Source organism: Prunus mume, linkage group LG2, assembly GCF_029339155.1.
Source record: "Prunus mume cultivar Tortuosa linkage group LG2, ASM2933915v1, whole genome shotgun sequence".
Lineage (NCBI taxonomy): Eukaryota > Viridiplantae > Streptophyta > Magnoliopsida > Rosales > Rosaceae > Prunus > Prunus mume.
Window position 1 is genome coordinate 16,282,635 of NC_142699.1, and position 24,097 is coordinate 16,306,731.

At 35.7% G+C, this 24,097-nt stretch overlaps 3 protein-coding genes and 1 long non-coding RNA gene across 4 annotated transcripts; 2 read left to right on the top strand and 2 right to left on the bottom strand.

The window, feature by feature from the left end:
* Nucleotides 1-2,015: 2,015 nt before the first annotated feature.
* LOC148919727 (protein SHOU4-like) lies at nt 2,016-8,206 on the top strand. Its single transcript, XM_089046654.1, has 6 exons — nt 2,016-2,181; nt 3,183-3,362; nt 4,763-4,862; nt 6,210-6,331; nt 7,025-7,228; nt 7,467-8,206. The coding sequence occupies exons 2-5, from the start codon at nt 3,270-3,272 to the stop codon at nt 7,199-7,201; spliced, it is 492 nt and encodes a 163-aa protein (XP_088902780.1). The 5' UTR covers nt 2,016-2,181; nt 3,183-3,269; the 3' UTR covers nt 7,202-7,228; nt 7,467-8,206.
* Nucleotides 8,207-8,360: 154 nt separating this feature from the next.
* On the bottom strand, nt 8,361-9,994 carry LOC148919728 (lignin-forming anionic peroxidase-like). Its single transcript, XM_089046653.1, has 4 exons — nt 9,687-9,994; nt 9,399-9,590; nt 9,097-9,262; nt 8,361-8,995 (listed from the first exon to the last, which is right to left on the bottom strand). Exons 1-4 carry the CDS (start codon nt 9,915-9,917, stop codon nt 8,601-8,603), a joined length of 984 nt encoding a protein of 327 aa, XP_088902779.1. The 5' UTR covers nt 9,918-9,994; the 3' UTR covers nt 8,361-8,600.
* Nucleotides 9,995-11,223: 1,229 nt separating this feature from the next.
* On the bottom strand, nt 11,224-12,081 carry LOC148919729 (uncharacterized). The gene is made up of 2 exons (XR_016124363.1): nt 11,739-12,081; nt 11,224-11,488 (listed from the first exon to the last, which is right to left on the bottom strand). It is a non-coding gene; the product is annotated as an uncharacterized LOC148919729 (long non-coding RNA).
* Nucleotides 12,082-17,596: 5,515 nt separating this feature from the next.
* On the top strand, nt 17,597-18,671 carry LOC148919730 (protein FAR1-RELATED SEQUENCE 5-like). The gene is made up of 2 exons (XM_089046679.1): nt 17,597-18,494; nt 18,578-18,671. The coding sequence occupies exons 1-2, from the start codon at nt 17,668-17,670 to the stop codon at nt 18,669-18,671; spliced, it is 921 nt and encodes a 306-aa protein (XP_088902805.1). The 5' UTR covers nt 17,597-17,667.
* Nucleotides 18,672-24,097: the final 5,426 nt, after the last annotated feature.

Below are 24,097 nucleotides of genomic sequence, written 5' to 3' on the forward strand. Positions count from 1 at the left end.
ATGATATCATTTGATCACCAATTGAATTATTGAAATTTTAGTACTTTCTTGAAGCACCGTTTCATTTATTTTGTAAGACACAATTGAATATCGAAACGGTTTTTGATTTGTCTAATTTTTTGCAAGGATGACCTATGAACGTAGACTTGATGGTTTGGATCGTTGTATTTCGTAGAGGACCTTAAAAGGTGTCCCTCAAATAAATAGAAGGGGAAATATATATATATACACACACACACACACATATATATATGGGGATCCTTTAAAATTTTCCCCAGATTTTCGTTTATCGATAAGAGTAGTCTATAGCATTACCCATTACTATTAGGCCATTACCCGAGTCTCTATTATCCCCGTTTAATTTTTATTTTTTCTTATTACATAATGAATTTAGCACATTCACATTTAATAATGTATTATATACATATGTATGTATTTTTCAAAAATACATTAGTGTTTTGTACATGTCTTAAAGACTCGGTAAAATTCATGTTTTTAAAAAAGCAAATATACAATACTCGTATTGTATATGAACATACGTATTTCTCATGTTTAATACACTTATTTTTTTACAAAATTTTCAATAAGTTCATATATTATACAAAAAAAATCTCACATATTATTGAATAAAAATAATATATGTTAAAAAAATTATTAAAAAAAATTATATAATGGCCGATTAATATCTACTTTGGATATGTTAAAACTAACAAATTAATATCTCTAAAACTAATGCAACAAGGAGGGTGCTTTTTTGTTAATTTTTGTTTATTAACTAGTTTAGCCGACCGGCTATACCTATTTTGACACGTGGCACATTTTTAAATGAGGAGTTTCGGCTATACTTATTTATTATAAAAACAATATTGCCACGCGGCTTGGGTTTTATATTTTAATTGCCTTTAATAAATAGTATAGCCGTCCGGCTATACTCTCTCTCTCTCTCTCTCTCTATATATATATATATATATATATATATATATATACATGCTAGGATCCTGCTTTTAAATTTTTCCCCAATTTTCATTTATCGATAAGAGTAGTTTATAGCATTATCTATTACTATTAGGCTATTTCTTTATTGTCTCGTTTAATTTTTTATTTTTCCAGAGTTACTACCATTATAATGAATTTAGCACTTTTCACGTTTAATACTATATTATACACGAATATTTTTCAGACATTTGTGTTTTGTACACGCTTAAAGACTTGTCTTGTTGTAGTACATATTTATCATGTTAATACACATATTTTTTACAAAATTTTCAATAAGACACACAAAATTCACGTATTATAAAATAATTCTCACATATTATTGAATAAAAATAACATATACATAAAAAAAATTATATTAAAAAATTATGTAATGGTTGATTAATATCTGTTTTGGATATGTTGAAACTAACAAATTAATATCTCTATAGTATAAACTAATGCATGCTTGTAAATAGTATGGCCGCACGGCTATACCACTTAAATATAATGTATTTAAATAGTATAGCTTGCTATACTACGATAGGCGCTGGGGTCCCTCTTTTAATAAAAATAGAGCCATTGGCTATACGATGTTTTATTTTTATTTTTAAATTAGTATAGCCGCTGCTAACATTGAAGCACATGCCACCTAATTCATAGGTGTCCCTTTAATAGGTACTAAAACACCCAAAATGTTGAAATTATAAAAATCCAAGCACTATTTAAACATATAAACACACCCAAAACCCATCATTACACACACTCAAAACCCATTTATAAACACACCCAAAAAGTTGACTTTGGGGTTGATTTTGGATGTGTTCTATATTTAAATAGTGCTTGGATTTTTTTATAAATACATGTCTAGGATTTTTATAAATTTGTATTTTTAATATTAAAAATGGTACAGCTCACCGGCTATACGCGGTGTTTTAAAAAAATAATATAGCCGACCGGCTATACGTATTTTGACTCGTGGCATCTAAACGCTGGGGGGTCTCTTTTGGGGCTTGCACACATCGACTTGCTCGGTGTGATGTGCGTTGGCCTATTGGGGCTTGCACTGATTGCTGATTTCCTCTGGGCTTCCTCGCCTCGTTTTGCTAATTCCTATATCTCCATTACCTCCAAGTGGCTCCTCCCGTTGATATTTCAAAACCAGTCTGATCCTCACACCCAAGAAGACTGACGACGAACCCGTAAAAGGTTTGTTTCGCTCTTTGTTATCATCTTGTTGAAGGCTTGCGTTTTTATGTGAATTCTCATATGGGTATTGGTTGGCTTGTGTCAAAACGGGGAAAAAAATTATACTTTTTATTGTTTGGTTGTTTTGTTGAAGCTCATTCGTGCTGGTTCAGGATTTTTCATGTGAATTTGATCTCAGTATTGTCTGATTTGTGAGGAAATGTGCCTTTTTAGTTTGTTTGGTTGCTATATTGAAGCCGGTTTTTGCTGCTGAGTTTGTATGAATATTTTAGTCGCGGTTTTGTTTAGTGTGTTAAAAGTGTTTCGCAAAGGATTTGGTGCTTTTATTTCTTGATGTGAGAGTTGGTTGATCATTGAAGCTCATTGTTGGTAGTTGTACATTGTGATTAGTGTTTCTGTGGATTTCAACGAGCTACTTCACCCCCATTGTTGTGGGTTTTTTCTTCTTCATGTGAATTCTTACCGGCGGTTTGTGAAACATTGTGGAATTTTTATTTTTTTTTTAAAAAGGTTTTGCTAGTTTGCTTTGTTGAAGTTCATTGTTGCTTATTTGATTAGTTTTTGCAGATTTCAAATTTGATTTTGTTGTGGGTGCTGAGAAGATGCAATAGAAGAAAAAGGATATAAGATTTTGGATATTAGTATATTCGGCATATTGAAAATTATGAAATTGCATGAACTCCTATTCTTTATTTTGAGCTTTTAGGATGATTTTCTGGTTCCACTTGAAAAGCAAAGTGAAGATTTCATGAATTTGGGTTTCTGATTGGGCATTTGAGTAAATTCTGTACCTATTAGAAAAACAATGGTCCTGTTATTGGAGCTTAATTCCATCCGTCAATGGGTTAAGCAGAAGTGAATTTCTACTTTTATGGAACCAATGCGTTGTCCTTTTACTTATCTTCTAGAACTTTTTCCTGTTATGTTAAATTAATGGCAAATAAAGTTCTAACTGATCCTTGTTTCAGCTCTGAATTTGACCACTATTCTGTTACCTTTAGGTAAATCATAAAAATGATACGGCTCCTGGTTGAGTTTTATTAGCAACTTTGGCTGATTTGCCTGGACCAGAATTAAAATGGGAAAAGATGGCTGCTGCACCTGTAGCTCGCTGGGATGGGGCGGCTATACGTATAAAGAATCTTCTATTCATGTTTGCTGGATACAGCACCATTGATTATGTGAGAACCTTGTATTGCTCCTTAACTAAATTGTTTTTTATATTGTTCATGCTAGCTGTCTCTACTGAATTTTTCAGGCTATGTCCTTTTTTATTTATTAAAATGGTCTGTTGCTTCTTTTTTAACATCCAAATTTTCATGATTTAGCACATTACTTTTAACTTAACCCCTTTGAAATGACAACTGTATAGATTAGTCTTACATTTTCTTGAGATCTTGTTTTAGCTGATGCTATGGGAATTCTATCTTTTGTACTTGGGAAATGAACTGATTTAATGTAGTCTCTTAATGAAATAAATTGTTGATGCTTCTGTGCAAATAACTTTTAAGATAAATAAAGAATAGCCATGCGCATTATTTTGTGGGTTATGGAACTTTTGGAAGTGAAGATTGACTAGTATGACACACACATGTACTCAATATGAAAACTCACACTGTATTATGTTATTAGCTACATTTGCTGAAGAAATTATAAAATAAAATAAAAACAAACAATGAAATCATGTAGAAACTAGAAATGGTTCTAGATTTGTTTAGCACTATTGTTGGGGGAAGAATTTGTTGAGGAGGTGGTTGTATCACAAACTGCTACATGAGAGAGAAGGGTTTCTATTAAATGGAGCATGCAGAGAATTGGATAAGAATATCAAGATTTAAAAGAAGATGTTTGCGTTGCAAGTGGATTAGGAATTGCTAGGAGTAGCCACCAACGCAAATCGAAGATTGTAGTACAAACTGCTCAGGGTAATCCTTGTTCTTTAAATTTTTGGAATCCGGTAGTTAAAAAGTGAGATTAGATGGGTTGAAAAGGGTGTGTTTTTATGGGTTCTTACTTTGGCTTAATTGTATCGAGTAGAACTGTGGTGTCTTTTTGGGAATCTATGTCAAAGAGTTTTAGGATGTTGCCTTTAGTTTAATTTATCTTGATTTTGTGGGTATTATGAAATAGTTGTAAATTTATTCTGTAATTTTCTGCATCGTCTTTTTTTATTATAGAGAGACACGTTATCACATATTTTTTACTCTATTTTTTCGAATTAGATTATAACGTTTACTGCCAAAAAAAGAAGAAGAGGAAAATCACAAACTGCTTCATGACTGGTGACATCAATGAATTGGGCCTCAACTGCTGGGGATAGATCAGATCCTACGCTTATGCGGAACTATGATAAACATGTTTTATTATATTCACTCGTTCACCAAAACTGAAAAGATTCACCCTCCCTTCTTATGTTAGTGGGCTGTCCTTTCTGTTTATTGTTTACTTTAGGTACATTCACATGTTGATATCTACAATTTCAGTGATAATACATAGGGAGGAAGATTTGATATGCCAAAAGAAATGGCACATTCGCATCTAGGAATGGTAAGTGACTGAGGGTACATATACATTGTCACAGGACAGTATGGGCCACAGTGCAGAGGGCCCCCTGCCCATACATTCGTGCTTGATACTGAGACAAAGTAGTGCCGGGGCATGCCCCCTTTACCAGTTCCTAGGTTTGTTTTTGCCTTAATAAGATTGCATAGAATGAAGTGTATGTTTCTGTTGTTAAATGCTGTGTGATACTGAAATCGATCACTGTGTATTCCTGTATTGTGCTGCGTGCGTACACATGTTTGTGAATGAGAATGTCATTTATACCATGTCTTTCTGTCATTTTGCTCGTATTTAATACCACCTGATTTCATTGTAGGATATCTGTTTATATATGTATATATTATGGATGTATTTGTGTATTTTCGTGTGCTCATGTGTATATAGACTTCATGTAATGGAGAGGTGGATCATTGGAGTCTTGCTGTTAAAGATGGAAAAGCATTAGAAAAGGAATGGAGGACTGAAATTCCTATTCCCAGGGGTGGACCTCATAGGTCTGTCCACTGTCTTATTCTTGCTGCGTTTATGTAACTAAGCATTTCATCATGGGAGATCTTGGTGGAATTCCCGCATATGAAATTGAGCACAATTTTGCATTCATTGGCCTTGAAAGTGATCACGTAAAATTAAATCATAAATTTTGAAGTTTTTTTTAACCAATAACCATTGTTGAAAGTTGTAGGCAATCTGTTGGTATGAGTGGTCTCTTCTTGATTATTTTCTAGGTCCATCTTTCCGTTTGTGATCTATCAATTCCAGATTCTTTCTTATATGTAGCAATGAGAATAATCCTCTTTGGTGTCTTAGGGCAATAACATAAAGACAATGATATACACTCCCTGCTTAGAATGTTTATGGAGCTAAACTTGGGGTTCTGGTGTAAGCTTATTGATGTTCAAATTTTGCTGATAGAATTACTTGATCTCCCTCACACCTGAAGGGAATAAATGGAGTAACTTCCTTAGAATTTTGTTATCAAAGTCAGGACCACATCAGGTCCTGTATCATCTGGAGGCATGCCTGGTCCAGCTTCCTTAAAGAAGTCAAATTCTGGACCACTAAATAAGCATGGGGAACCTCTTAAGAAGTCGTGTGGTCCTCAATCTGGTGTGGTAACACCAACTGGCCGCCAAAACTCTGGACCTCTTCCTCCTGTTCTCCCTGCAACAGGTCTCATTACATCTGGACCCATTTCTTCTGGCCCACTAAATGCTTCTGGGTCCCCTCTTAAGGTATCTGGTCCTTTGGAGTCAATGGGATCAATGAAAGTACAAGGTTCCTCCATTGTTCACAATCAGGCCATTACTACTCTTAGCCAAGATGACAAGTTTTCGTTTAGGAAGAGCTTCCCAAAGCTAATATTATGGTCTTTCTAATTTTTGTGATGGGGTTCACAGCTGGTGGTTTTATTCTAGGTGCAGTCCACAATGCATATCTCATTGTGGTTGTGATCCTTTTTGGTGCAGTTGCTACACTATTCACATGGAATACTTATTGGGGAAGACGAGCTATTATAGGTTATATTGCTAGTTATTCAGATTCTGAGCTGAGGACTGCAAAGAATGGGCAATTTGTGAAGGTCTCAGGGGTAAGTTAATCTGTTGCTGGTATGGCTTATAATTGTTATTGAGATATATGAAGGAGGGTGGGATGAAGATACGTGGAGGAATTTAATTGCTGGAAGTACTATATCTCTATAACATTTATTTTCTAGGTTCTAATACAAACGGATTAAAGGACTTAGTGTTTTTCCTTTTTGTTGAGCTTAGCTATTCTTCTGTAAATGTTAATCAATAGTTTTCACAAGTTATTTCTGGTTCTGTTTTTGAAGGTGGCTCAGGTCCATAGAAGTGAGTAACTGAGTCAGCTTAATGTTTGATGGATAACATATAGTATTTCTCTTTCTGTTTTCTTTCCCTTTTTTATTGGGGCGGGGGTTGAGGTTTTCATAATTAACGAACTGAATTTTTTTTCTCATTAACTTTCAAAATATTTAGATTTTGCCATTGGCTAATTTTAATTCTAGTGCCTGGACAGTTTTTAACGTGTTTGTAGAGCTGATGTACAGTGCAATTGCCAATCCACTAAATGTTGCTATTTGAATTTTGTTAATATACTTGTTTCTGGTTTATTTGCCTTCCTGCTTTGAATGTTCTGTTGCTGCAAGCAGCCATTGCATGGTGATGCCAAGGGACGACTTTTATGGCTACCAGGCTTGAAAATTCTTGGGCTTTAGATTTCACACTTTTGACCATAATTTTCTATTTATGTCATTTGACAGAGGCGTGTGGTAGATTTCTACATCTCTGATTTCCAATCTGGGTTAAGAGCATTGGTTAAGACTGGCTCTGGAGCAAGGGTGACTCCTTATGTTGATGATTCGATTGTCATTGATGTGAACCCTGAAAATGAAGAGCTGTCTCCAGATTTTATTGGGAGAGAGGAACCTTTCAAGTGATGATCGCATGATGCGGTTGAAAGAAAGGTAATAGCTCTTTCTTACAATTAATTTACGTTGATGCTTTTTTCTTATAATTATACATGATAATTGCTTCTGAGTTTTTCCCTCATAATCTATCGGTTTTATAGTTGTGTTAAACATAAATGCCCCTTATAAGGAGTTTAGTGTGCTTTCAAATATCTAGTCTTCATGTTTTTAGGAAGTGTATATCGGGTAGTAGCAGTTCGTACTTTTTACTGATTTTAGCTTTTTCTCTGTGCAGGCATTAGCACGAAGTTGGGTGGTTTGTTTGGGTTGAAAAGTGCTCCAGCTCTCTAGCTACTCTTTCCCATGCAACCTAAAATTTTACCCATAAGATAGTTGAGTCATCCAATGAATCTAGTACTAAACTAGCAATGGTGGCAGCGCGATGCTACGGGTTTTAAAACCTTGTGAAATGTGTACAAAGTCGTGAAAGTATGTTGGGAAGATGGTACTATTTATGTAGACTGGAGATCTAAATAGTGGCATCATGCTTTGTTTAGCAAGTTTAAGTTACAAAAAACAGACTAATAACATGTTTTATATGTTGCTTGTCATGTTAAAATATTGACCATATATTAATAAACCAAGCAGCAATCGAAACATCAAAATATTAGCAGTTTTTGAGTTGCTCATTGTTCAAAGAGTTTGGACAAGTCTTTATATAAATGCTACCGGGTGGTTGAAGGGGATTTTTCTGCCTTGATGTCCGTTGGAAGGGGATATTTCTCTTGCTGGCTCTGTTGCAGAGGTGGTTTTTGTTCTTTGGCGTAGAAGAAGATAGATTTGTAGATGGAAAGAGGCTTGGAACTACGCCAGGGAAAAGAGAAGCTTCAAGCTCCAAAAGTATATTTAAAATAGTTTCGATTATTTAAAAATGAGTAAAATCCTAGAAAATTATAAATAACTGTAAATCATGAGTTTTATTTACACTTTAAATTTAGACATCATTTAATTATTTTTCAGTGTTTAATTAGCGTTGTTTTGTTTTGTTCCAATATTATTTCAACTATCCTGCTTGTGAATCATTTTGATTATATATTTACAGGAGGACTTGGTCTTCAAACGTAGGTAGCGGTGGTAGGGGGTTCATAATTCGTTCCCAAAAAAGATTTTATTGACAAATATAAAAAGCTAATATCGTTGACAAAATATAACAATTCGAGTAATTTCCATTATCTTCCTCAAAGTATTCATTGAGGTGTAATTTATTCTTACAACAATAACAACACTGTATAATAATTGAGGTTACATATGAACGAATCAAATACAACAAGACATCGGCAAAAAAATAAAAAACAAACAAAAAAGGAAGACATTCGCTGTTCAAATTAGGTTGTACATTTCATCTTGATTCTTGGGGCTCAAGAAGGTTTTAGTTGACAGCAGTGCAAATCCTTCTGATCTCTCCAGCTGAACCGGTGAGAGGAGAAACGTCTCCCATCTTAATCATGGCGATTCCAAAATCAGACCTAAAAGTTGCGGGTTTCGAACTATACTCAGAGACAATGCTGTCTGTGGATCCTCCACTAAAGAGAACTTGATCTGATTCAAGAAGACCCTTCTTCTGGATTAAATTCTTGAAGTAATTGTAGTCGAATGAATTTGGTGTCACCAAATCAAGTGGTGCCAAATTTGCATCACCGTTGCCTGCAGCAGCTGGACAGCGGCGTCTGCGAGTAGTTGCAAAGTTAGAATCAATGTCACTTCCATTGCTGTAAATCCTGTCACGAAATGTGAAGCACTGAGCCTGCCCTATTGTATGTGCACCTGCATTCATACATATATAAGTTCATTAATTAGCATAAATTTTTAATTAATATAGCATCTTCTAAGCAAGGCAGGCATATATGATTCATTTAAATAGTTACCTGACAATGCAACCAGATCCCTGGGACTGAGGCCTCTGTCACCAAATCTGGAAATCAGGCGGTCAAGGGAGTCTGTGAAAAGTGGAAGGTCACTTTCAGCTTGAGCTTGGCTTGCTCTGGTCGCATCTCTCCTTCCAAGCTTCACAGTCCAAGATGGACCACTCACCTATATCATATGTATATATATATATTTAGTTAATTGCAATTATTAGTAGTTGTACAAGATTAAAGCCACGAGGTTGACATTAACATAATTCTAATTAATAAAAGAATCAAATTGAATTATTTATTCATGTACTCACAGCAACTGATGCATCCCGAGCTGCCACAGCAAGGATATCTGCGCAAGATACAACACCAGGGCAAATCTTCTCCACTTGAGCTTTTGCATCATCTATGACTTCGAAGCCTCTAGCAGAACCCCTGTTTTGAAATGCGTTCTTTTCGCTTACGATAGAAGCAGAATCATTAAGTAAGAGTGAGGCGTCACAACCCTGCAATCGATCATCAAAAACAAAAACCAAGAGTCAAAGACTGCTTATGATCAATCAGTGGCTGGCTTAATTAATGAGGGGGTAATTAGTACGTACCTGAACAAAGCAATCATGGAAATGGAGGCGCACTAGGGAGGCCGCCATCCGGCGTTCACGCGAAACTGCTCTGCTTATGGATGATTTGATAGTAGCAAGAGCGTTTGGGCAGGTTCGGTCATAGAATGTTGAAGATAGTTGCGCTTGGCTTGCTGTGCTCATGATGAAGAAAAGCAACAACATCGCGAATGCAACATTTGCATGGGACGTGAAAGAGAAAGACTTGGTCATGATCAAAACTCTCTCTCTCTCTCTCAACTTCGCAAGGTAATTAAGGGTTTAGGTAGAGTGGAAATGGAAACTGAAGAAATAATGAGAATGAATATTGAAGATGTTGATGAAGTAAGCTTGTAGCTCTCATCTATATATAGCATAGGGCAGTTTATGAGTAGCCAGCCAAGCTGGTTTGTCCAAGTCTCTGTTCAATTAATGTGCAAGCCCCTCAAGTAATTGCATGACTCATTCTGATTTGGTTGCCTTAAAAAGTCTTCGTTTTAAAACTATAAAAAAATGTATTGTACTTTGAAATTTCTCAATTGGTAAAGTGTACGTATAGCTGGTCAAGCATGAAAACTAGTCGTTTAAATATATTATTTACAACTCGTTATCACCTTTTACTTGTTTGTGCGATGCATGCAATTGGGCATTATATATATGTAAAAAGTAGGGGCATTTTGTAGTTTTCGCGATTCGCCCGTTCTCTTTCATAGCAGCCCACGTTTCGTTGTTCCAATCCAAAAAAACAATCCAACATGGAAAACTTAATTAAGAAAAGACAAACTTAATTAAGGGCAAGATATATATGAGTAATCTTCTGTTTAAGAGTGGTTAACGCGTCGTCTTATCCTAAATTGTATGTAACTAAGGAAAAAAATGAACAAACATTTCTTGCTTAATGGTTGGAAGAGTTGTAATTAAACGAGTCCATAACTTTTGTAATTAATTTATAATCATCACTTTCACTGAACCAACCAAGCCTAGCTAACTGTAAGCCTTCAATTAAAAACTAATCATAATAAGTTCACTTTAATGATAAATTACTAGGACTTAGTTTATCTGCATGCCCTCCTTCTGAACTGATGGGCTTCTGGATATATTCTTGACCATGACTGGGTGTATGTGAGATGTGACCGGAGCCTGCTTGCTATTACCAAAACAATATTATAACAAGGATATGGTCAACGTTAATACGTTATATATATATATATATATGTCGCTTTTCTGACTTTTGATGTATTTCACAACATTCGTCGTGCATGCTTCATGTTTTTTAACGCACCAAAACAAAACAAGAGAACCTAACTGGCTGCATATGCATCAACACTTATCGAGGTTACCAAAATTATATCATTTCTGGATGACCGATTCTGATTTGGCTGTCATCATTAGGCGGCGGTGTCTCATGTAGTCAAGGATGAACTTAATTCTCTTTCCTAATGTAAAAACAAAAACTAACAGCTGACATGCGATTTGTAAGTCACACATAAGCACAATGAAGATGATTCAACCTTTTTTTTTTTTTTTTTTTTGGGGTTGGTTTGAACCAGAATAAAGTCAATTTATTAAATAGAAAAGTTCAATCACACGCAACAACGAGAGAAATCCATGGGAGTGGCGGCTCCTCCTTCTCTTCTAGCTAGCTAACTCACACCATAACACATAAAAGTGCATTAAGATTAAAAGCGAAAGCAATTAAATTTTGGCAAAGCAGAAAAACTAGGAGGAAGAAGTGATCCATTTCATTCTTTCTCAGGTTGCTTCCCCTCCTTGCTCCCGTTTACACCATCCACAGGAGGCAACGTCTGCACAAATTGCATAGGATTTATAAGCGCCTAATATTATTTTGATTCAATGACAAACACAATAATAGAGCAGGTAAGCCAAACATTTTATCGAACACCTCGCGTGCAATACGTCAGGGTCAAATACAGAACCTAAACCGCATATATTCTTTTTTTGGTAATTGATCAACAAGAAGGTATTACACTCCGTGAGTGTGTGTGTGCGCGCGCGCGAGAGAGAGCGAGAGAGAGAGAGAGAAAGCGCGCGTACGAGATCTGGCTTGTAGAGATTGTGGACAACGGAGGCCCCAGCGAGAAGCGAAACGACAACAACGACGGACGACCAAGCCAACGAAGGAGTGCCGGTGGGCAGCCTCCTTCCCCCGAATTTCTGATTCATCCCCAAAAGTAAACAACACCAACGGCGCCGACTGCAGGGGAGAAGAGATTCCGCTTGAATTCCCGCTTGCGGTTTTTGATTTCCCCTTCTGTAGTCTGGCGGGCTGTATTCTTAATGGGCTTCAAGGGAATTTCATTTTCCACGGTGTCACCAGGCCTTGAAAATTTTGCTTTAACACGTTCGTTTTGTTGTTATTGGGCATAGCCCATGTAACCCGAATTTTATTTTCATTTTTTTTTAGGGAATTTCACTAAAACACCCAAAATAGGGGTTGAAATTATAAAAAAACTCAAGCACTATTTAAACATATAAACACACCCAAAACCCATCATTACACACACTCAAAACCTATTTATAAACACACCCAAAAAGTTGACTTTGGGGTTAATTTTGGGTGTGTTTCTATGTTTAAATAGTGCTTGGGTTTTTTTATAAATACATGTCTAGGATTGGGTTTATTTATAAATTTGTATTTTTTTTATCCTTTCTGGCTCATAATCCTAAGACATAGATTAGGTTAGTTGGTCAGGCCAATGAGTCAATCCTTTGCATCTAAGTTCAAGTTTCTCTTCTCGTAAATTAAATTAATTTAAAATACTTTATGTTGAAGGAAAATGTGATCCTCTCAACATAATTTCACCACCACTAATTAATTAATAGGGTTTTATTATTTTAGGTTCGACCTATTGAGATATAATGTCTTTTAATTACAATCTCTTCCTTCAAGAGAACACTCATTGATTCCATCATAAAGAAACAGAACGTGTGTTTGGTTTTGTGATTGCCCCTAAGTAGAACCTCAGGGTGCCTACATATCTCTTGCGGAAATCAAGCCACTCATAGTTCAAATAATCGCAATGAATAAATGACTCATTGCGTGAGAATTTTGATTTGAATTGTGTTGATGAGTGTTTAAGTGAATTTAACTGAATAAACCAAGAATTCTATATGAAATTGTGTTTGAGATGGTTGCATCTAGATTGAATCTCTAGATTGCTTACGTACCCTTTCAAAGCGATCAAATCAACGTAGTTCAGAATTGATTTGTGTAAAGGTAAATATTTGATTTGTGGGAATTTGGTTGATGTAACCAGTGATTCAAATTTGGTTGCGGTTGCGTTTATTAGGATGCTAGACTACCTACGTACTCTTGATGAGATCAAACCGGCGTAGTTCCAAAATTTGGTAATTAATTGGTAAGTGTGGCCCACTAATTGAGAATTTGTGTCTTCGGGACAATTTGGAGATTCTTATAGATATATGACACATGGGAAAAATTGGGAATTAATGGGTAAGTGTGACCCATTAATTAAGAATTTGTGTTTGAGATATTTGAATTTAATCCCGTTGGAATTTTCATAGGTAGATGACCCATGAAAAAATTGGAAATTAATGGGTAAGTGTGGCCCACTAATTGAGAATTTGTATTTGAGATATTTAAATTTAATCTCATTGAAATTTGCATGGGTAGATGACCCATAAAAAAAGTTGGATGGTTTTGCACCATTTTTCCTATTGTCAATGTCCAAGAAAAATAGTGAGAAATTTCAATTAAGCCACTAATTTTCTAAAATTGACATTTGCACTTGGAAAAGTATTCTGGCGAATGACTCATGGGTAAATGACTCATGGGAAAAATTGAAAATTAATGGGTAAATGTGGCCTACTAATGGGTAATCTTATTGAAATTTGCATGGGTAGATGATCACGCATGCAGGGGTTCGAACCCCTTCCCTATTCTAAGGTCTGCAGCCACTTAACCATCATGCCAGTTATCACTTTGTGATTATAAGCTATGAAATATGTATTTATAATACATGCGAGCTGTTTCTCAAAATAGAAATTAACATAATTACTTATTGTTTAATATTGTTGATCAGTTACTTAATTACTTAATATAATTTATTTCTTTTCTATTTAATCCATTTAATGTTATTGATTATTTTATTATTCATTATAAGTACTTACATTACTAAATTCCCTTTCAAATTTTTTCTTAATTACTTAAATCTCTATAATTATTTTCTTTGTTTACTACTTAATTCTTCCTTTGATAAATTTATTTATGTTCTTAGTTAATTTTCAATCTTCACTATTATTTTTTAAGTATGGCAAACTGCCTAACTTTCATGAAAAGTCAAGTTGGTTTAATTATTTTTCAATTTTTGATAAATAATAAATATAAGAACGTGTACTATGTGCAATGAATAATGTGAAATAAGGTTACACATGTATCTTACCATACAATTTATAAAGTGTAAAATATTGTACTAAAAAATGATAAATAAATTACTATGGGGTGTTTAATTCTCTTCATTGATTACTCTATATTTTCTAAGTCACGGAGTTTGTCAGCTCGCAATATAATCAACTTAAATCACTCAAGCCCACTATGCAATGCATTTCCTTCCAATTTTTTGTGTCAAAATAATAGATGTTTGACTAAATAAACTTCTTCTAAAGTTTCATTAAAAATTTCCATGTATTTATCACAATTTCCGTGGTTTTTATCCAATTTTTATTGATATCAATATTTTCCCAATGTTTTCATGTTTTTGAACCACCGATATTTCCGAAACTATCGATATTTAAGACCTTGCTCACAACTGATTTCTCTCACATCAAATTTGACAGCAATTATTTTCACAGCACAGCAACGCCAAACTGGCCCTAATTGAGAATTTCTATTTGAGAGATTTAAATTTAATTTCATTGGAATTTTCATGGTAGATGACTCATTAGAAAAAAAAAATTGAAAATTAATGGGTAAGTGTAGCCCACTAATTGAGAATTTGTATTTGAGATATTGAAATTTGTTGTCTTGGGAATTAATGGGCGCGGATCTGAGCCCACTAATCCATGATTTGTGAGTTTAAGAACTCGGCCAATTGTTTGCCGATTGGATTTCTTAATGTACAACTCCGTTGAGCTTGAGACTTGTAATGGAATAAGCCAATTGTATTTCACACTATCAAATCTTGAGATGCGAATTGAAGATGTTGGGTCTTGAGATATTTTCTTTCACTGACAGCCCAATATTTTAATAGGCATAACTTAGACTTTGTGTTTTGGGCTCTTAGACTTGTTGCGTAATCTTCGTGACTTCGTACAACAAACCCATGAAGCCCACCTCAATTGATTTGGCAGTCCCTGATTGACTCAGCTTTGAATTTGAGCGGAACTACCCTATCTCAAACGGACTTAAGATGGAGATACTTGCAGGAGTGAAGCCTTGGTGTTTTGCTTTCCCGAACCGAGTGCTTCTATAGTGAGTGGAAAGTTATAAGGGGTTTTTTTGAGGGTATAAGAGCCGCTGGATTTCATCCAACGGTGAGTTTTTAAAAGAGGGTGCATGTAGAACCGGGTTGAAATCACCCGTTTGGAAACCCAACTTCAGCTGAAGATTTTTCCTCTCTCTGTGAAAAACTCAAGAACACAATCCTCTCTTTTAATGTAATGCAAATCCACAATTAGAAAGATCCAAAGCTCCCAAACTCTATAATCGCTCCATTGTCATCAGCTCCTTAGAGGCCTGCGATCTATGGTATCCTCGGTGATGATGATTAATGGCTTTTACCTAGCTATTGCCCTGTTTTGATTCTATGATTGAAGTGAAAACCCATTCTCTTTTTCGTTCAGCAAGAGATTCCAGATGAAAGCAAAGTAGCATATCTCTTTTTCGTGCTGCTGCAGTTGTTCCTGGATTTTGGTAGAGATGGAGTCTCCACTACGAAAGAATCCTCTCTAATGTCCACCACATTCTTTGAAGCTGACTGAGTTCGGAACTCCCGATTGACTTTGAGAGGTAAGTTCACTCTTGCTGGATTGATTTTGTTGGGTTTGATTTGTTTTTTGTGAGGGTGAGAAATTTGTCATTTGTGGCATCAATAATGCGTCATTTGCTCTGCTATCAATAATGCGTCATTTGACTTTGAGAGGTAAGTTCACTCTTGCTGGATTGATTTTGCTGGGTTTGATTTGTTTTTTGTGAGGGTGAGAAATTTGTCATTTGTGGCATCAATAATGCGTCATTTGCTCTGCTATCAATAATGCGTCATTTCCTTATGAATATTCAATATACTTAGTTGATTATTTTTGTTTGGAGGGGGATTGGAAATTTATGAAATGTAGGTAAAAGATCCTAAACTTAGGCTTAATGGCATTAGAAGTAAGCATTTGGAGAGGATATTGGGTGAAGTTCTGTAATTGCTGGTTTGAATTACATTTGAGTTTTTAGTTGAACATGTTGGTTCTAATGTTATTTTTTCAGATTATTTCACAAGAGATGACGTAACTATTATTAAATTTTGCTTGTGTTTTGTGTAATCAGAATCCAACAAGCTAGGCTATGCGTGTATTGTGTCAATTTGGGCAATGTTTTGTGTAAGTGGAATGCATTGATAAGTTGTGATGCAGTAATGATTGATTAATGAATTAACATTTGCTATGCAGTAATATAGAAGTAGATCAATAATATACGTGGATAAAATGTCTGGGGGCTCAGAGAGTGATGACTCTGTAACAGCTAATGGGAGGGTTTACATTCCAAGTAAGAAATGAGGAAACACCAGCAGTTGGGATGAAGTTCACTCGCTTGACCTCGTTTATAATTTCTATAATAGATATGCATTCTGGCTGGCTTTGGTATTCGACTTCATTCCAGCTTTTGGGGGAAAAATAAGAAAGAGATTCTGAGAAAAGAATTTGTATGTTGCAAACAAGGTGTATACCGGAATAATGAAACTCGGGAGAGAAAAAGACAGCGGGGAATAAGTAGATGCAATTGCAAAGCTAAGATTGTGGTTGTGAAGACACATGGGAGCAAGAAGTATACCATCTCTCTTTTTGCAGAGGGACACAATCATAAGATGACACCCTCAGGAAGAATGTATTTACTCGAGATCACACCGTCGATTTCAGATTCTACAAAAGTACTTACAAAACAGTTGGGTTCGGTTAATATTCCCATTAATCAGAAGGTAAGTATTTTCGAGGTGCAATCCGGAGGAATGGATAAAATCGGTTTTATCAAAAAGATATGTACAATCTTGAATGTAGTGTGAATGGAAAGCTGAGGAACCATGATGTTGAACTAGTGACCGAGTATTTTATGGCTGAACAGAAAAAAAATGAGGCTTTTTATTTCAAGATTGAGGGAGATGGCGATAACAGGTTTAGTCGATGTTTTTGGGCAGATGCAACTTCTAGACGGGCGTACGGGTTTTATGGAGATGTTGTTGTATTCGATACCACATTCAACACGAATAGATACGACTTGACATTTGCACCAATGTTGGGAGTTAATAACCATGGTCAAACAATTGTCCTAGCATGCGCATTTTTGAGCAAGGAAACGACTGAGTCGTTTATTTGGATGTTTGAGGAGTTTAAGAAAGTCATGCCAGGTGGCGAACCTAAAACGATCATCACAGATCAAGATGCGGCAATGAGCAGAGCGATTTCAATAGCCTTCCCGACTACATTTCATTGACTTTGCATATGGCACATCACATCAAAGTTCTCTGTTAAGTTACCACATTCGCTTATAAGGAGTATTGGGGTGAATTCGAAAGCCATATGGGATACTGACAATAAGGATGATTTTGATGCAAAATGGAATATTGTGGTTACAAAGGCTGGTTTGACTGACCATCCATGGCTAAGTTCAATGTTTGATTTAAGGGAATCTTGGGTTCCAGCCTACACACGACACTTTTTTGCCACTGGAATGTCAAGCAGCCAAAGAGCTGAATGTTCTCATGGTTTCTTCAAGCAATACATATCAAGGAAAAATTCGTTGATGGATTTCATAATAAGATTTGAGAGGGCACTTTCTCATCAACGTCAAAAAGAGTTAGTTGCTGATCACGTAGATGCATTTGAAGTGGCTCAATGTATTCTACCGATGCCAATGAACAAACAAATGGCTACCTTGTACACAAGGACAATGTTTCAAAAGTTTGAGCAAGAACTAATACAAAGTACAACATGTTTCCTAGAGCTGAAAACAGAGGATGCTTCTAAAGTTGTCTTTAATGTGAGCGAAAGGAAAAATTGGGAAACAAGAGTGGCAGAAGTCGTATATGTCAAAGATTCTGACCACGCATCGTGTAGCTGCAAAAGATTTGAATTTGTTGGAATTATTTGCAAGCACATCCTAGCATTGTTCAGAAGGGACCAGATTGAATATATGCCCGATAAATACATTTTGAAGTGGTGGAAGAAAACTGCGAAATTTGGATTGGTGTCAGATGCAAATGGCAACGAAATTAAAGACTCTGCAGATCCTGGTCTTTTAATAAAGCGGAGTACAATGTCCCGACTTGCTTCAGATGTGGTTGAGGATGCATTAATGTGTGAAGAAGGATGTGAGCTACTGTCAGAGACTCTAAAAAGTTTGCGGGTGAAGTTGAAGTTGTTGAAGGATGGACCAAGTAATAACGAAGTTGGAGGGTCCAGCTCTCAAACACAATATATGAAAGACCCTAAGAGAGTAAGGTGCAATGGAGGGTCGAAACGAGTAACGGGAGCAAAGGAAAAGGCAATGAAGCTAGGGATTAGACACTGTCGGGAGTGTGGACACATTGGTCATGATAAAAGACAATGCCCAAGAAATTTGAACACACCGTAAGATGTTAACACTATTTATAATAAGACCTAAAATTTGAATAGGTAAAGTTCTTATGTGCTTCTGTTTGATGTTTATGCAGGACATCACCGTCGAACAATGATGAATCAACTCCAATAGATCTTAGTGACCCATTATTTGACGAATTTTACATGATGCACGGACCAACTCAATGATTTAGGTTTCTATTATACGAAGCTCGGTTATTATGAAGACTAATGATCAGGTGAAGTTTTCTAGATGCGTTTTATTATTATTATTTTTTTGTTCATGTCCACCGATGAGCTCTGACTATGTCCATTGATAATTGAAATGAAAATTTGCTTAGTTTCATTCTTGCATGAAATTTGGACACATGTTAATTTTACGTCTTCTCCCTATTTAGACATTTTCATAGATATTAGATAAAGCATCAAATTTTGATTTATGTGAAAAAGCAATGACTTTTACCTTGTAAAATGGGTAGTTTATGGTGAATTATGTTTGAATAGAGATTTATTGATTATATGACAGGCTAATGCAGCATTTCCAGCAGCCAGCTATTGTTTCCATTACCAGTAATGATTTCCAACAGACGCATCATTTGTAGCAGCACCCACTTTTTGCGAATGTTAGGTTCTAGTGTTTTACTGGTGATTAAGATCTGAGCTGGACTGGTTATTAGGTTCACGATTTTGCAAACATTCGTAGCTGAAGGATACTTGAAGCACTTTGTTGGAACAGAAAGATTAGAAAGCAACGTGTAAAAAAGTACATTGCAGCTAATCACATTTCGAATGGTTGGGTAATATGAAAGGGTACACTAACATTTGAACTACTCAAAATTCCACACACAAAATAAAATTTGATTGCAAAGCATTTTATGTGCTCCCTCTTAGCAATACCACGATCTCCCCAATAAATCAACAACGGTAGCTACAATCACTAGGTCGATTGGTCAGCCTTCTTCTTAGCAGGTCTCGCATGCTTATGGTCACTCATGTCCCCAGTGATTTAGACAAAATACATATTCAGCAATATTTAGAATTTTATTATATATACATAAACCATAAACCATTCACTACACAATGTATAGCACATGGCATTTTACTTATGACTCACGTGTCATGATAATGGGGCTTTACTGATTACCAACGTGCTGTGATATTGACTGCTTATTGAATAATATTTCCATAGTTGCAAAATATAATGTTAGATAGAAGGAACACATGATGACTTGCAAGACATAGTCCCAATAATTATATATGAAGCAAATGAAACTGATATTTGTATTATTTTATATTAGATAATGACATTAAGGGAATATAGTTCTAATTTGTGCAATACCACGATCACCCCCAACCAACAGAATAGCTGTAGCCGCAATCACTTAGTCGATTCGGTCGACTTCTTCCGAGCAGCTTTGACGTGCTTATGCTCATTCATGTCACCACCATCGTCTAGTATCTCTCTCACAGCATCAGGGGACACATAGTCCCAATTATAACTTGTATGAGTAGTTGCCGCGAATGCTCGGAATTTTTCGAATCCTTCGTTGAATGCCAACTCCATTCACTGTGGTGCTCTTCGATCGCATATGGTTCATCAAACAACCTTTAATTTCATCATTCATTACTGCATCCAACTCCTCAGCTTTCAGCTTCCTTTATGACTCAGCTTCAAGTACTTGTTCTTTTGGGAGAACGCTTTGTTCACTCTAATGTTAAGATCAGCCAAAATGGCCTCGTCTTCAACACATTTCTCGTGCCATGAATTGATCACCGAATTATAATCCAGCTTGGTACTGACTGCATCTATTGCCTCTAATGGATCATCGGAGTCCCCCTCACTCCCAAATGATGTTGAAAATGGAAGGGGTCGGCGAGTACAACGTGGAAACGGAACCTGCGACTCCAATTTTTCATCTTCGATTGTGTTGTTGGCGCCTGAAGAGGTTGACATACTTGAATAATCCTATTTGTTTTGAGGATGAGGATTGCAGATGCAATTTCGTTTGAGAAATGGAACATAGCTTTATAGACCAACATACCAAAGCTTGTGTGTAGTCAAAATATCTACTTTATTTCAATTTTAAAAAAAGAGGTGTCAGGTTTTGCTTTTCAAGCATGTCAACCTCACACTCTCCTTACACCACTGTTAGTGGTTGAAAGAAACTCAATGGAAGTGACATCTAGTTAGTGAACCCAACCAAACTAAACAAACTAGTTAGGATTAAACTTAGATTGTATGAAACCTTTTTTCATTTATACATTGTCAACCAAATGTTTTTTTTTGGCGGGAACCCTTTTTTATTGGTATTACTATCACCCCCTTCATAAAAATTCTCCATCCACAAAAAACTCACTCTCCACCGAATCTGTCTCCATCTACTGACACTCTCTCCTCCACAGAAACTCTCTCCCCCCATTGAATGGATTTACTAACCAAGTTTGATGTGAGCGTAATAAACACCCCTCCAAACAAAGACCGCCTTCGAAACGCAAGTGAGTCACCAGACAAGCAATGTCACTTTCCCAGATGTAATGACCATTTTGTTGGAAGTTTTGAGTCCTGAAAGAGTTCTTGCTTTCGAAGGAGAGACATCTTCAACTTGGTGATGAAATCCAAAGGGTAAGGGTACGCTTGGAATTTGTTGAAGGCCAAATTGAAGATGACAAAAGGCAGGCTAACTGGATAGTGGCAAAGTTGCAGACATGAAGCGTAGACACAAACGACTTCGGAGTGTAGCCGTTCAAAATACAAGAACTCATCTAATGCAAATGAGTCAAAGAAGCGTGATGCAAGCTGGATTCGACTACTCGTCCTATGCAAAACTCGTCGTACCCGGGTTTGATTGGTCATCTATTACCGTTTCCGACGTTAACAAATATACTCAGCAAGGGAAGTAACCATTTTGGTTATCGTGTTTGAGTAGAGGCAAATCAGAGGAACTGGAATTTTCGTTAAGCTCTGCTTCAAACCTATTTTGATGCTTACTACTATAGAAGATTTCAACCTTCATATTTTCATGTCTTTAATTACGATAACACGATGCAAAGTGCGCATCTACTTCAGTCATATGTTGCTGCCATGTCCATTTTTTTGTGATCACGTATCAGATTTGGACATGGTTGCATCATATGCAATGTTGCCTTTATGTATTATATGTTAGGGTAAGGTTTATGGAAAAGCATGTGTGACTGGTTTTGTGACAAAGTTATGGCATTATTTTGTACCAGTTATATATTGTTTTTTGTACTGGTTCATCTCCTACTATTGCTTTATTTCTTTATATTATATGTTTATGCGATTGGACATGATAGAAAATATATTACTGATTCCCAATGCGGCGTCAGAAGGACAATTTATTGAATACCGACGTGTTGAAAACTCTAGGTGCAGGTGCATATGGACAACTTATTGACTATCTCTGACGTCTTCAAAGCTCTAGGCGCATGCGCAGTTCCAATTATGGCTTCGAAGTAGTTGTGCATTTATTATATATGTACATTATTATAATCAAAATAGATAATTTTACATCCTTATATATGAAAGGAAACTAATTCTTGTATTAGTACAAATTATATAACGAATATTAAGGAAATATACTTGTTAAAGTGAACAACATATATACTTAGGGTTAAGAGGAAAGTGAGTTATGTAAATCATTTTTGAATTTTTAATTGTTAAATAGATGATCTATGGGTTCCCCTCGTTTTATAACGTCACACGGAGGCCGGAGTATTTTTCGGGGCATTTTTAGGATTTTTTACTATTTATTGCATTTTTTCAAAGATTTTTGCACTAAAAAAGCCAAAATAATTGCCAAATGAGCACCTGGCGCGATCTTAGCCCCTCACCTTTCACCCCTTGACAAGTGTGCGTCACCAACATGACCACATCCTTACCTTTTACCCTAAATTATTATTTTATGACTTTTTCTTATAAAATTCATAACTAAATACACAAGAATCATAATAATGATCCGAAAATTGCTACGACCTCATTGACACTCCATCTCCTTGCTGAATTCCCCGATTAGTGGTTACGCATTTTAAAAAACAATTCCGAACATTAACGGGAGATGCTTGTTGAAGTAGGTTATTGAAGTTAAAGTGAACAACATATATACTTAGGGTTAAGAGGAAAGTGAGTTATGTAAATCATTTTTGAATTTTTAATTGCTAAATGGATGATCTATTGGTTCCCCTCGTTTTATAACGTCACACGGAGGCCGGAGTATTTTTCGGGGCATTTTTAGGATTTTTCTACTATTTATTACATTTTTTCAAAGATTTTTGCACTAAAAAAGCCAAAATAATTGCCAAATGGACACCTGACGCGATCTCACTCACCTTTCACCTTGATAAGTAAAAGGCTACCAACATGGCCACATCCTTACCTTTTACCCTAAATTATTATTTTATGACTTTTTCTTAGAAAATTCATAACTAAATACACAAAAATCACAATAATGATCCGAAAATTGCTACGACCTCATTGACACTCCATCTCCCTTGCTGAATTCCCCGATTAGTGGTTACGCATTTTAAAAATAATTCCGAACATTAACGGGAGATGCTTGTTGAAGTAGGTTATTGAAGTTAAAGTGAACAACATATATACTTAGGGTTAAGAGGAAAGTGAGTTATGTAAATCATTTTTGAATTTTTAATTGCGAAATGGATGATCTATGGGTTTTCTCGTTTTATAACGTCACACGGAGGCCGGAGTATTTTTCGGGGCATTTTTAGGATTTTTCTACTATTTATTGCATTTTTTCAAAGATTTTTGCACTAAAAAAGCCAAAATAATTGCCAAATGGATACCTCAGCGATCTCACCCCTCACCTTTCATCCCTTGACAAGTGTGCCAGTCAACATGGCCTACATCCTTACCTCTTAGAAAATTCATAACTAAATACACAAAAATCACAATAATGTTTCGAAAATTGCTACGACCTCATTGAGACTTCATCTTCCTCCTGAATTCCCTGTTTCATGGTTACGCTACATTAGTATTTTATTATTATTTATCCAAAATTATTTTTATTATTATTGTTATATTACTTGTTAGCTTGTACATTTGTTAATTATATTTACTCCAAATTTTTATTTTTATTTTTATTTTCCGTGTGAATAGACAATTTCTGGTGCTAATCAGTTTCTTCTTCTTCAATTTGTTAATGTTTTTCCTTTTTTAGGTTTAAGGGATGTTTTCAAACATAAAATGGAAATATACAAGCCATCCATTCTACAACATCAGGAAATAATTATTCAAAGTCTTTCACTGTTCAAGTTTTGCTTAAGAAACGTGTAACCCAATCATTTGGGATATGCTAAGTGGAAAATGTCATTCCCAATAACCGGTGAAAAGACACATACTCACTTCATGCATGCTGCTTTTCCAAATATTAAGATTGCAATAGTAAAATATTTGTGTCAGTAAAATGTCATTCTTAGCCACAATTATGTCAGTAATAATTCCACTATATAGCAAATATTATACATTTATATATAAAACGGGCTAGACAGCACAAACACCAGACAAAATAGATTAAAACATGAAATAGAAAACAACATTTGTAGAACATAGACACGCATAAAAACCGTAGAAACATACT

What these genes read in the sequence shown, in the direction of transcription:
- LOC148919730 (XM_089046679.1), top strand. Translation starts at nt 17,668, where the DNA reads ATGGATTTCATAATAAGATTTGAGAGGGCACTTTCTCATCAACGTCAA. An exon ending in CCAAGAAATTTGAACACACC is followed by an intron (nt 18,495 to 18,577) that starts GTAAGATGTTAA and finishes ATGTTTATGCAG; the next exon opens with GACATCACCGTCGAACAATG.
- LOC148919727 (XM_089046654.1), top strand. Translation starts at nt 3,270, where the DNA reads ATGGCTGCTGCACCTGTAGCTCGCTGGGATGGGGCGGCTATACGTATA. An exon ending in GATACAGCACCATTGATTAT is followed by an intron (nt 3,363 to 4,762) that starts GTGAGAACCTTG and finishes ACATTGTCACAG; the next exon opens with GACAGTATGGGCCACAGTGC. An exon ending in CCCCCTTTACCAGTTCCTAG is followed by an intron (nt 4,863 to 6,209) that starts GTTTGTTTTTGC and finishes TTTTTGGTGCAG; the next exon opens with TTGCTACACTATTCACATGG.
- LOC148919728 (XM_089046653.1), bottom strand. Translation starts at nt 9,917, where the DNA reads ATGACCAAGTCTTTCTCTTTCACGTCCCATGCAAATGTTGCATTCGCG. An exon ending in TCCATGATTGCTTTGTTCAG is followed by an intron (nt 9,591 to 9,686) that starts GTACGTACTAAT and finishes GATCGATTGCAG; the next exon opens with GGTTGTGACGCCTCACTCTT. An exon ending in GGATCTGGTTGCATTGTCAG is followed by an intron (nt 8,996 to 9,096) that starts GTAACTATTTAA and finishes GTATGAATGCAG; the next exon opens with GTGCACATACAATAGGGCAG.